The following is a 14,400-nucleotide window of genomic DNA, read 5'->3' on the forward strand; positions in this document are numbered from 1 at the left end:
ATTCAAATTAGTTTGACTTTATTTTAGGCATAAGTTAAAGTAAACATAAAATTAAACATTTAAGTCTAACCTGACTTATTACGCCTATTCCTAACCTAGTAGTTATGAGTGTATACTCAGGCAGAACAGGGTTTGAATCCTGGCTTCGCCACTTCATAGAACCACTAGCTATGCAAAAAATATTACTTAAATCTCAATCTCTGAGTTCCTCATATTTAAAGTAGGGACAATACCACCTACCTTAAAGGGTTGTTGATTACATGATACACAAAATATAAAGTGATTCCTTTAGCACAGTGCCTGGTAACACAATACTCACACAATAGTTAGTATTATTAACCTACCATTTAAAAAAAATGCTTGGCATAAGGAAACAGCAGAATATTTCTTTTCCATACTTCATCTATAATATTTTTTTATTTTTCAAAATAAAGTTTTAGAGTTGAAAGTAAGGTATTTTATCAGTTCCCAGGGACTACATCCTAGTCCCTCTTTATATAAAAATGGATATCGTTTTTGGTATGGATACCTGCCATTTCTATTCTTTACATTTCCCATCTGTTGACCTTAATCCATATAAATTATTTTTAAAGTCATCTTTAATGATTTTCTTCCTTAATCTGCTTTAATTTTTCACCACCAAAGGCTTACTTTGACCTGATTAATGAATGTTAACTTTTTTTTTAAGTCAGAGATTTCAAGAAAAATAATACCACGTGGCTATTTTTTGTTACCTATTAGCCTTCCCTTTCCAAGCTGTCAGAAGTTATTTTTATCTTCTATGACTTTCTGTATCTGTTTTCTGATGTAATTCCTAAATAAACATGCCATGACACTTCCTCAGCCACCCAGTCTTTTTTGCTTTTTCCTTCTTATTTTCCATCAGTTCCCTAAAACTATTAATGCCTAATTTTCAAAACTCATTTCATTTTCTTGCAGATTATGCTCTTAACCTTTCCTTGGGATCTAAACACAATAAACATTTGTGGTGGTCATTACTAAAGTTTTTAATCTCCAACTAGATCCACCTAGACCAACCATCCTACAAACCACTGTAAACATCTGTTGTTGGTATCTTTTCTACTAAGGTCTACTCACTAAAAACCCCCCAAATGTGATATAATCTGTGACCATGCTATTTATTCAAAGTGTAATTAGGGACATTGACATCACCTACGAGCACGTTAGAAGTGAAGATTCTTGCTCCATCTCAAATTATTGAATCAGAATCTGCATTTTTAAAAAATCCCCAGGGATTCCCATCCACATTAAAGTTTGAGAAACACTGTTGAATGGTGAACTGTGACCTAAACAGTTTAACTAAAAAGTTAAAATAATCACCAGAAGTTCTTGCAAAATTATTTTGATAAATGCAACAAATGGTCTCATTTATCTTTTTCCCACCTTTGAAAAGTCAAATAAAAATGACATTACAACTAACAAGCATACTTACATTACTCTTCAGGATTTAAAAAGACATTTCAATAACAGTATTTATTGTTGGTTATATTGAAATAGATCAAATTGTTTTCCACACCAACTCTACATAGATGATACTTAAGTATTATTAATCTAATAAGGTTATACTTCTTAACAGGAAGAGTGGAAACAAAGTTTCAATATGATAAGCCAATGCTAAACATGTACCATCTAACCAAAATATTTAGTTATACCTAACTTGCCAGAAGTACGCCCAAGTCGTTCTGACCAAAGCAACTGAGGTACTTGAACAATAATGAAATATATAAACACATACCATTATAATCAATGGGTTCAAATAAAAACAAGATTTGTCTTGATGATATTTTTCAGTTTTTTTCCCACAAAATTTCAAAATAGTGATTTAGCTGATAAACAGTAATGGACTTTTAGAATATGTTAATCTCTGCTTAATCTACTTAAAAACCTAGGCAACTGAAATTTGCAGATTTAAAGGATTCCTGGCAGAAGCTTGAAATTAACACCCCGAGAACCACCTGTATAGATGTCTCTGTCTCCAGATTCTATTAAAAAGTGCTCAATATAGTACATGAGATCTCTAATTATGCAATATTTTCGTATTTAAGGAAATATCTTCCCCTTTACATGTTTGAAAACTGAGGCTGAGCTCCTTTTTCACCAATGTTACTACACTTAACAATATTGGTCCTCACCTTTAACCCTGTGGGAAAAAACTTTTAAGTGACCAAACCTCACATTATTTTAAAAGGCATGACTAAGTCGTACAATTTTATGACTAATTTAACCTCCTGTCCTCTTAATAAATGGACAGCTGGCCTAAAGTCACCCTTAGGGAATTTTAAGTAAATAGGTGAATAAAACACTGCTCTTATTAGTTTTTTGAGGAAATGTCTATACATGATTGTGATTTCAGTCACAGATTTCAAGTCTAAATAAACAGAAATGTGATTTCTTTCATAGCAACAGGAAGATATTCCCCTATGTGAATAAAATATACTCCGTAGGGAAAATACTTAATAAAATCTTATTTCTAAAAATAAATAAATTTAGGGCTTTAGGTAGAGCCAAAAGACACCAATAGAGCCTAAGCCTAAAATGATCATCAAAAATCAACCTCCTTCTATTTTTGGAAAACATACACCACAAAGCAGTGAGCTGCACCACCCCTGCCCCAATCCGCCCCGATCCCCGGCTCTGCCAACTCCTAAAGGTGTCCAAGTTTAGATATTTTTGCTGCCAGAACATTCCTTACTGTCTCTTGATTTGGGAGAAAAGGAAAATAAAAACAGTAAACTCTTTCTGGAAAATATTGACCAAAGAATTTTATCTACTCTTTCTTAAACAATAGGGTACACTTTTTCTTCCCCATAGCTCACATTTTCTTAACAGTCTTCATTTAAAAGCGACAAGGCAGAATGTATTACTACTCCTTCTGAATGGTTTCTTACTCGATTTATTTACAAATCATGAGGTCACTTTCCTCCTAAATCCTTATTGTTATTAATGGTACAGTATTCAGAGGAATGAGCACAGTACTTCCAGTAAATTTCCATTCTGAGTTGCAGAGCTTCTACCTTTTTGACTGGTAAGGAACTAAGTACACCTTCAAGGAAAAGAAGTCACAAGAAATACTACTAGATTAGGGGTATCTTTAAGACAATGGGATCAGTATGAAACAGAGAGCCTTCTATATGGTATTTCTTACACACTGGAGATATTTCCCAGTGATGCACCTAAATCCTCCAACATAGCCTTTCTCAAATATTCCCTCACTTCTCCTTCACTTGCTGAAATGTCATGTCAAGGGGTCAAGGACACTGGGAGAATAAAATGCCTACTAAAAGCACTGTACAAGTGTTTCCTTTTGCCCAACTCTATGTTTTCTAGGATCATTTCCAATGTGGATATGCCACAATCTCACCAGAGAAACTTTATAAGTAGCCTATTATGCCAAAGACAACAATCCCATCTGACACCTGTAGACCCAGTTCTAACCCCAGTAAAGCTACTTCCTGATACTCTAATAAACCCACTAGAGTTCATTCGGTACATTTATTTTCACTATCCCACTCCTTCACTACCTTCACTTGAACAGGTGCCCAATATCTAGTACTAAATTTGAGGAACAGAACTCCATTTGACTACAAAAGTCTCAATTATAGTACTATTGAATCTTTTTTGCACAGTTGAGCCCATCACACCCCACCCAAAATCACCAACACAACACTTTGAACATGTGAGATTTTATTAAAAATATTTAACATTGTACAAATATTCCAACACAGTTATGGTACCTGAACACTGTACCAAAAGCATTAATTTTTATTAAACTGCTGATTAAATGGTCTTGCAAATGTTCCTACTTCAATATTCTCATGTTACTGTATGCGTATCAGCAATGTAATGTTTGCAGGAGCTTTCGGCTCAATTATAGAAATAGCCTTGTAACAGTACTAGACATCATAATAAGACTCATTAAAGTACAATTCTATCTGTGTTACTCAACAGGCTAGAGAAGTCCCCTTTGTCCAACCATCATAAATGAGACATCAAGATACGCAATGTTCATGGGATCCTGACAAAGTTACTACAGAAAATCAAAGCCCTTTTTTATATTTGAGGAATTCAAGTTTTCCCCCATAATGCTTCCTTCTTTTTTGGTCCCATGAAATGTATTTTATTGTTAGTGTATAAAAGCCAGCAAGTTTGCACTGCATTTTCCTTAAGTTATATGAACCCCTCAGCACTACTTGAGTGATCCTATTGCTAATTATAAAACTTCCCTAGGATAACACGGTATTAAGTGCAATCTAAAAGTTCGACACCCCAATCATTTCTATCACTGATACATGCATAAAATGTGTCAGAAGAGAAACAAGTACTTTAACACAATGATACAATCACTGCAGTTCTTATAGTATAATTTCATTGTAGTAATATACAGCTACTCTATAGCAAGCTTACAGATAAAGGTTTACATTCATGACACTGACTAGCCCATTAATACCTAGGAGATTCTCCCTAGACTGATAACGCCTAACCAACAAAGAAGGCATAAGAATATTGAGGAGGTTCTAGGCATGAAAATTCATAATTACTTTTAACCAGTGCTTATGTTATACTACAATTACTTTTTATGTGGTAAATAGTCAGAAATGCCTAATTATTACATTTAATTTCCTCAATTTATACTTTATCATCATAGAATCCCCTGAGTATGAGATTTTGTTCTTCAGTAATGACCTAAAAATCTACTCTAATTCTATCAATATCTACTAATCCCATCAGCTGTCGTGGGTTTCAGAGGAAACACAAGTTGATAGATTTGTGTTACTGCTATATTCAAGGTCCTAATATTTCAGTTATGTAATTTCCTCTTGACCTAAAGTCATCATATCAAATGTACTTTTAAACTGAGCCCACTCTTGTTTGTCAAATTGCTAAAACTTTTAAGTTTCATTTTATAACGTTAGTATCTCTTTTGGAGGACTTTAAAAAATAATTTATCCTAGTGTTTAAACCTTCCATTCTATTAACACCTTCCTATTTTTTTTTTTGCGGTATGCGGGCCTCTCACTACCATGGCCTCTCCCATTGTGGAGCACAGGCTCCAGACGTGCAGGCCCAGCGGCCATGGCTCACGGGCCCAGCTGCTCCGCGGCACATGGGATTGTCCCAGACCGGGGCACGAACCCGCGTCCCCTGCATCGGCAGGCGGACTCTCAACCACTGCGCCACCAGGGAAGCCCCACCTTCCTATTTTTTTTACTAACATTCATGTGCAATAAATATTTTTAAAGATGCATTATAAGCTCATCTACCCCATAAAAATGTAAATATAAGGAAAATATTAGAGGGATTGAAATCACATAAAATAAAGTTACTGTTTCTCCAAGAGATTTAGAGTCTATCTTGACCACTTAAAATATACCCTGAATATTTCATTACTTCATACTTGCAGGCCTTTCCGCTAATATACGAATTTGAGAATAAAGAGTATGAAGTACTTATTATATGTTCCTATTAAGAACCGTATTACCTAATATTAAAGTCTTATTTTTCTACAAGGCTGACATAAATGCCCACTTACAGAATATGGGCATTCTCCCAAACTTAATGACCCACTACTGACAAAAAAAAAAAAAATAGGAAAAAAAAAGTTCTTACCAATAATTCCACTGGTTATCGTCCCCAGCGAACCCCACCTAGCAAGTCGACATCATGACATGTCAGGTCAGGGCAGCCTCAACCTCGCTTCCCTGATAGTCAGGTGATAAAAGGAAGGAGTTAAAACAGGAAAAGTACACTTGCAGATTTCTGGATAACATCTGAAAATGATTAAAAAACAGAAACAAAACAAAAAACCCAGAGCTTCTGGTAACCTCTAAATAAAAAGTATATGTATATATATTTAAAAGGAAAAAAAACTTTCCTAGAAAGATTAATAATGATCACTTCCAATTAAATATTTATATTAAATTACTGACCAATACATTAAATATGCAATATTTTTAAAGTTTAGTGTTTGCATTTCAAAAATAAAAACTAATCAACAAACTTCTAATGCAAAAGTAAACATGCCTTGTCAATGGATTTGTCATTCTGGATTCTCTAGTCAGTCACCCAATCCACTGTCTTAGAACAACTAAGTTAACAGAAGCTCCCATTCTCAGAGAAACATAAACACACTTATAAATCCAGTGCACCCTTTCTATAAGGCTTTTTCTTAGCTGCTCACTTAAGTGGCTTCACATAATAAAGAACAACAATAACAATTCTTCTATATACTTTGGTTGGTTTTAAGAATACTGGATAGTTCAATATAATAAACTTCTCTTTGGAAAAATCAAAATGGTAAATTTTAACATCTTCAGAAGTCTTTTTAATTGACAAGTGATAGCCTTATAGCAAGTATTTACTGGAAGGGTTTGGTTTTACAAATAATACACAATTAATAAAACGTAGGTATGATTATCCAAATGGGCAGGAGGCAAATGATGCAATGAGTTTCAAGAATATTATATGGCTTTATGCTAGGAATGGAATTTTACGTCCCTTCTCTTCTGGAATTTAATATATATAATTTATTTCGATGCATGCTGACCTTTTTAAAAAGAGGGTTCAACTCCTAAATCACATTTCAAAGTCAAACGAGAGAAAAATTATCTACTAACAGAAAGCATTGGGCTTTCTTATGCAGAATAACCCCAGTAACTAGAGTAACTGAAAAACAATTATGCTGAACTCTTTTGTTTAAAAAAACTACCTACAGAACCATAGTAACTCAATTTCCACATCAATTGATCAAATAAGCTTGGAATTATTAAAAATCTGGCTACTTATTAGAACTTTTTTGCTTTTAAAAAATTAAAACACCATCATATAAATACATACATTTAAGCAACTGCTATAAATGAGTGATCAAATAAAAATTAGTATTTCATTATGGGGAGGGGGCATATATATGTCAATCTCAGGAGGGTACCTACAAAGAAGAGGTCATCCTCAACATAAAGTAAAAATCTTTCCCAACACAAACGTTACTGTAGCAGGCTCAGAAATAAAACCAAATGAATTAGGTTGGGGAACAAAAAAGATGGCAGGAGAGTCGGAAATCAGATTTCCCAGAACTCATAATTTGTGCCTATTTAAGAAAAAACCTCATGCAAATCTAGAATAAAAATCTCCTCAACTGACATTTTTCAGGTTTGTATATTATTTAGATTGTTAAATTTACTTCTGTGAAAATTTAAGCTCTGAAGCGATTTTCTCGGAATAGCTTATAAGAAGACATCAACAAGGAAAAAGCTCTAGAGTGAGATTTAATGCTTATAAAGTTTTGTCCGTCTGTTAAAAAACCTATAAGGCAATATTAGAGGGACACCTCTATAGATATATTTTTAATTGGTGAGAGCGAAATATAATTTGTAATTAAAGGATTTTGACATGGAACCTAGGTTTGATTCTTATGTTCTTACTAGGGTTTATATTTTAGGATGGGCGGGGGAAGCACATAAATTACTTTTTCAGAATCACTTCTATTCCCATTCCTAATTTTGTTCCTAAGAACTTTGTTGCTGGTAACATCTAAGTTGTAAGAAATACAAACAATTCAAATTGTATTTCTAGATCCTCTCTTCTTTCCAAGAAAAATCAAGGTTGTACTTAAGTCTAATTTAGATTTATAGTTACAGCTTCAAATTGTATTTTCAAAGTTTAAAGGCAGAAATTAAAGAATGTTTGGTGTCTTTACTTGCATACATGGGCATGAGAAAAACCACCAGATCTAAGCTTCATCAAATAGATACCCATGTTAACTTGACACTATTATACACAGCAATTCTATATAATTCCTTTATTAGCTTCCAAAACATAAAAGGAATATTAACAAGGTCTGTTAACTTACTGTACTATGTAATAAGTGTACTTTTAAAGAGAAAGCAGATATATTGACTTTTATCAGCAAATATTCATTTTCCTCCTCAAAGTCAAAAAAGAAGCCATGAAACCCAAAATATGATCTACCTGAGCTCACAAGGAATTAAGTGGCTTATAATTTTGAAATCTAATACTCCACTCCTGTCATAAAAGACACCAAACAAGAACAAAACACAAAATAAAGGTGTGCCCATTTTAATTATTCTCCAATGGCTTATTTTTATAATTTAAAAACATTTTAGATTCACCTAAGAATAGAATAGAAGGGAAAATTTTATTGGTAATTTGAAAGTGATAGAGTTTTCTGCACTGTTAGGGTCAGATTCTTTCGTTCCTTTTATTCTCAAGCAAAAAAAAGTAGTTACAATAAATCAGAATTTCTCAAGGAAATGGAAATAGATGCTATGACTTGGCCAACAAAACTTTAGCCATTCGAGTAGTAAAAAAAATTAAAATAAGAGGTATTAACAGAAAGTCAGAAGTAGGACTACTGGATATTTTTAAGCCTCTCTTAATAAGGCATGAGTGTTTCTCAGAGTAAATTTACATAGCAATAGGAAATTATATTCCTAAACCAGTAACTGAAGTGGTAGTCACAATCATGTATACTAAAAGTTTACATGAAGTTTTGTCCGCAGAGCAATTGACGCCACAGTACTAACATTTTTTCCTGTTATGTACATTCACTCCAGCAAATAAGGTCTTCAGACAACAAATTATCCTTTATAGAAAGAATGTGGGTCAAAATAAATTGCAGTCTGCTTCCCCAACCCCATTTTATTTAACGCAAATTATCCAATGCCTGCAAGAATGTTCAAAAGCCTTTGAACCTGTTTTTAATAAAAATAAAGGATAAAATTGCCAAATTAGGAAAGACTATGAGAGAACATCAATCAGTGCAGTGCTATTTGGAATAAATACTAGAATTTAGTCTAATTCTCAGTCTGATATCCACGATACATACTGGAATAGACAAATTTTGCATGAATTTGATCACTCACATAGGCAGTTATAGTTGGAAAACAATATTCCTTGCAAGGATTACGAATAAAATAATGTTTTAGGACACAATTGAATTTGAAATAGGTAATGTTTTGAATAGATTTTTGAGTTTTATTGAAATCTTACATGAACAAGAAATTGGAAATACAATCACATCAAAGAACAAATTGTCACGGCTTTGACGTTTAAGCCAAACAAATTTTGTAGGGCAGATTTCAAAAAGGTGTGAAGTTATAACAATTTAAAAACACAGTTGACCTACTTCTAGGAATGCAAAACATACAATCATAGGTTATTTTCAATACAAGAAAACTTAAATTTGTTTGCTTTAATTTCTTAAAACTACTAAGACAAAGCACTAGCTTGTATTTTTATTTACAGCATACTCCATACTGCTAGGTAATCTATCCCAAATCCAAAAAATGAAGCTGTCCAAAACCAAAGGTTCTGCAAAATCATGATTTAACAGTGTGCTCAGCTTGTTTTGAAGCTAAAATGAAGCCTGAAAGGATAAAAGCATTGTAACTCCCAGAATAAGGGAACTCTGCAAGCCCAATAATGTCCAAGAGCATTTATGAAAAGAGGAAAAAATAAAAAGACTTGAGTATATACACAATAGTGATTTCTTCAGCCCAATACAAATGGCAGCAAATTGCTACTTAAAGATGAAACAGATAAGCCAATTTTTTTTTGAAGGATGTAGATCTAGAGCCAATCGTATCTTGCCAGTATCATTTTCAAGCCCTCACTTGTCTATTTCCACTGTTGCCCATAAGTATCCTGATAAAATTCCTGGTTGTCATTATTGTAACCATAGTTACCAGAATAGTCACCACCTTGCTGAAGCGGCTGTTGAGCGATGGGCTGGGAACCCCAGTTCTGTTGGTTGTTGGTCTGACGGCGCTTGGAATCAGGTTGGTTGTACCCATCTGCCTTTCTCTTCCCTCCTACATTGCCCCCACGGTTGCCCCGAGATCCACGGGAACCACGGCCTCTCTGCTGTTGTGCAGGACCCCCTCTGCCACCCCTAGAGCCTCTTGGTGGTCCCAAAGGTGCCCCCCTTTGTGAATAGCCAGCTCTACCTCTTGGAGGTGGTGCTCCCCGCCCCCTTGGTGGTGGTGGAGCACCTCGCCCTCCCCTTCCTCCTCCTCTTCCTCTTACTGCATAGCCATCATCATAGCCGTAGTAGGGATCTTCATAGCCTCCACGATAGTCATGATAATCATAACCATAGTAATCATCATAGTAATCTTCATAGCCATAGTAATCTGGAGGGTAGCCATATCCACCTCTCCCCCCACCACGACCCCGACCTCTAATTGGAGGTGGCATACGAGGAGGAGGGTGATAGTAATAATCTTCATACCTAGCAATGGAGGGAAGGGAGAAAAGAAAAAACAAATTAGTTTGCTTCAAGACTCTTCCTGACTTTTTAAACTACCTGATCTCTGTTATCAAGTTATTCTCTGTTCAAAGATGTATTTACTAAAATGTAGACTCACGCAGTGCTTCTGGAGGCCTGTCTAGCAGCTTGGCGCTCTTTCCTTTTCTTGTCTGGTGGCTTGGCTAAGACTATTTCAATTTCTTCCCCTTCTATTTCTTTGCCATTCATTTCATCCATGGCCTATACAAAATTAGGAAATAAATTTACTTTACACATAACAGTACTTTAAACATAACAAACATATCTGTGCCATTAATACATTTGATAAGCAATTTACTTCACAACTATTTTAATTTGCAAGATGAATATACCCACCAAGTTAAAAAAAATACACAAAGAAAGTACTTGTTCCCCATAATCTTACTTTCTTATGTGTAAATTATGTTGAGAACAAAACTGATGTCCTACCATTATATTTAAAAAGATAGGGCTTCCCTGGTGGCACAGTGGTTGAGAGTCCACCTGCTGATGCAGGGGACACGGGTTCGTGCTCCGGTCCGGGAAGATCCCACATGCCGTGGAACGGCTGGGCCCGTAAGCCATGGCTGCTGAGCCTGTGCGTCCAGAGCCTGCGCTCCACCACAGGAGAGGCCACAACAGTAAGAGGCCCACGTACCGCAAAAAAAAAAACGATAAAAGACTGGGGATTCCCTGGTGGCACAGTGGTTAATAATCCGCCTGCCAATGCAGGGGACAAAGGTTCGAGCCCTGGTCAGGGAAGATCCCACATGCCGTGGAGCAACTAAGCCCGGGCGCCACAACTACTGAGCCTGCACTCTAGAGCCCGCGAGCCACAACTACTGAAGCCTGTGTGCCACAACTACTGAAGCCCACGCGCCTAGAGCCTGTGCTCCACAAGAGAAGCCACCACAATGAAAAGCCTGTGCACCACAACGAAGAGTAGCCCCCACTCTCAGCAACCAGAGAAAACCCGCATGCAGTGAAGACCCAATGCAGCCAAAAATTAAATAAATGAATAAATAATAAAAATAAATAAAAATTTAAAAAAGATAAAAGATTGCCAGAGAGCTGCCTGTTGCTGCTACTTAAATCCAAAAACTTAATTCCAAATAACTTCCAAGCTTAGCCAAACCAAAGCAGCAAATTCACAACTGGAAAAAGTGCCAGTAGTAACAAACTTTTCAGAATTCAAATTTTTAAACATGTGGCATTCAACATGTAAGTCTAAAACTGTTGATCTATAAAAATTTTAAGGATTTGAAACATAAATGAGGTTATCAGTAAAATTCAATAAGATACTGACCAAAAAAAGCCTAGGTCCCCCCCACAGTGCTTAACCTGGAACATACTTTGCCTGAATAGTTAAAAGCACAAAGCCTAGCAAAGGCCTGAACTAATGAAGATTCAAGTACTCACCTGGAAAGCAGTAATCAAAAGTATTCTAGGCTCTAGTTTTTTATTTATGTAGTTCCACCTAATAGCCTCTGCCATAGGGTTCAGGTAACTCAGTAACGAAGTATAACCTCCTCACCTCAGCTTTTCTGTTCCCTATACAACCTTTTCCTCTCTGAATATACATAATAAAATGCTCTATCCATAAAGAATATTTAGTGCTTTACAAGTATCTAGACAAAGATTAAATCAGTATCTTCCTCTAACTAGTTTTTCCCCTTTACCACCTTAGCTTTTGGCTGCTTCAACTAAAGCAACTAAATGAGTCTATAAAAGCTTCCTGGTATAAACAAAAGAATGGAGCATCTGTCTACTCTCCCCTCTGGCCATCCTGATTTCCAGTTACTGAGCTAGAAATCTTGTAATTTCAGAGACTTCTTTGGCAAACCACCCTTGAAAATTATTTTAAATTACGAACAACCAGTTATTCAATACCAACTGATTCAAAAGGAGTATTTAGAAGGTATACATGTATTAGTTATCTGTCCTTCGTACCACTGGCCATTCAGAAGCCACACATTAAATTCTGTATTAAGCTGTGAATTTTATAAGCAATATTGTCTCACTAATTAGCTTCCATCAAAAAGCAAACCAATAAATTCTAACTAGTCAAAGATTCTACAAGGCACATTTTAAAGCAGTACCCTGAGCAGGAAACAAAAACTGCTCATATTAGAGGTGGCATCACTTTAACCGACAGAACATGTAGAAAAAGAACCAGGCCTGAGTCATCAAGGATTTCGGATCTATCTCCCCAATTACATAAAAAAGCTTTTATTTTGTCTTGTCACCCCCGCTCCCCTCCACCCCTCCCCCGCCTTCCGCCAAAAAGGAGAGAGGAACAAGAGGAAGAAGAAACCTGAAATTTCACCCACTAAGGATGGTACTGATCCATTATCATCAGAAAGCAGCAGAGTATTCGGGTTATATGTTCTAGACACCTTATGAAAAGACTTTTTTCACACTTTCCAATACTATCATCAACAAATAAATTAACTATTCCATGCAAGAAATATTTCTAACAACTACTGAAACTGGCAAAACACAGTCAATACTATGAGGATTCTAAAATGACTAAAGAAAGGCAAAACTATGAAGAACTAACCATTCCCTCAGAGCACAGCTACTGAATTAAATGTGTTGTACTAAGTATAAAGCCATGTACACTGCTCAGTTCCATTCACAGGTCCACAAACCAAGGTAAACAAAGTAGTTACGATACACTCATCACCATTTTAGTATTTATACCGGCTAATTACTATTCCTTGTAACATTTTCAAGGTATCATGCTATCAAACCTTAGGCTTACAAAAATAATAGAGAGATTAAAAATAACTTGCCTGAGATCACAAACCCAGTTAGTAATAATCAGGCTTTGAAATATGGAGTCTTACCTGTTATACTACTACCACTTCACAGAGATTATTAAAAGAAAGTTCCAGAGTTCGGTAAAAGCTGAAAACAATTTTATTTGCTTTTTAAGTCACTTTATGTGTTTAGCAAGTTTCAACAAAATTCAAGTATCAAAAAACAAAATTTTAAATTTCTCTACCTTAACAGCTGCTCCTCTGTCTTCGAAATGAACAAATGCATAATCTTTCAACTTCTTCACTCTTTCAAGTTTTCCGAATTCAGAAAACGACTTTTCCAGTATTTCTTCTGTCACTGTAGTAGCCAAGTTTCTCACAAATAAAACTTTCACCTAATATAACAAATATACAAATTGGCATTGGCTACTTAATTTTAGCTGAAGTCCTATATTAAAGTATTTCTTCTTATCTTCATGGCATAGGCTTTTCTTCTCTAAAACATTAAGTGTTAAAAGTGCTATGATCTGGTAACTGACTATACTGCTGAACTGAATAAATAAGCATTTTCAGAACTCTAATGGAAAACTGATGAATTCATAAAAGTGCTAACAAAAGATCAAGATAAAAAAATTAATTACATGGGACTGAGCAAACTGATGAGCAATGATTATAATTTTTGTGACTTTCTGTTTGAATAAAAAAAAAAATCCCACAAGGACTCAGAGGCAGAAAATATACAAATCAATTTTCACTGCAAAGTAAAGGAGCTGTTACAGTGGAGGATTACTGGACTGAATGTCAATATTATGACATTATAGTATGAGTGTGTTTGAGTGTGTTTCGTGTTTGGTAATTGCAATCATTGTTGCTTTTGTTGTGGTCATCCATTTACAATGCTTGGTGTCAGTTTATTTATCTCTTGTAAAAATAAAATACAGTGTGTGTGTGTGTGTGTGTGTGTGTGTAAAAAAAAAAGAAGTATACTGTAACTTGGAGGCTAATGATACTGTGCTACTGTATTTCTGTACACTATTTTTAGTAAGGTAAATGGTATACAGATTAATGCTAAAAAAAGTATACAAAACTGTTCAAAAATACGGTATTGTAAATCTATTAAAATGTTAAGATTATAAAGAAAATAAATGGCAATTTATGGAAGTGTTAAAAAAAAAGTGCTGTGATATAGACATGAAGAACAGACTTGTGGTTGCCAAGGGCTGGGGATGGGGGGTGGGGGGGGGAGGGATGGACTGGGAGTTTGGGGTCGGTGGATGCAAACTATTATATTTAGAATGGATAAACAAGGTCCTACTGTATAGCACAGGGAACTAT

The 14,400-nt window shown here is 35.3% G+C and overlaps 1 protein-coding gene across 12 annotated transcripts in view; it reads right to left on the minus strand.

The window, feature by feature from the left end:
* Positions 1–8,981: 8,981 nt before the first annotated feature.
* The window catches only part of HNRNPR (heterogeneous nuclear ribonucleoprotein R), a 34,847-nt gene continuing 29,428 nt past the window's right edge, over positions 8,982–14,400 (minus strand). For all 12 annotated transcript variants that reach the window (XR_004349027.1, XM_032625100.1, XM_032625093.1 and 9 more), the window contains 3 exons: positions 13,311–13,460; positions 10,404–10,525; positions 8,982–10,267 (listed from right to left, as the gene is read on the minus strand). Coding sequence is in view for 11 of the 12 variants with exons in the window: in XM_032625100.1 (XP_032480991.1) it covers positions 9,655–10,267; positions 10,404–10,525; positions 13,311–13,460 (885 nt within the window). In the remaining variant the exon portion in view is untranslated. The remainder of the gene's footprint in view (positions 10,268–10,403; positions 10,526–13,310; positions 13,461–14,400) is intronic.

The sequence above is a fragment of the Phocoena sinus genome, chromosome 1 (assembly GCF_008692025.1).
Source record: "Phocoena sinus isolate mPhoSin1 chromosome 1, mPhoSin1.pri, whole genome shotgun sequence".
Taxonomy (NCBI): Eukaryota; Metazoa; Chordata; class Mammalia; order Artiodactyla; family Phocoenidae; genus Phocoena; species Phocoena sinus.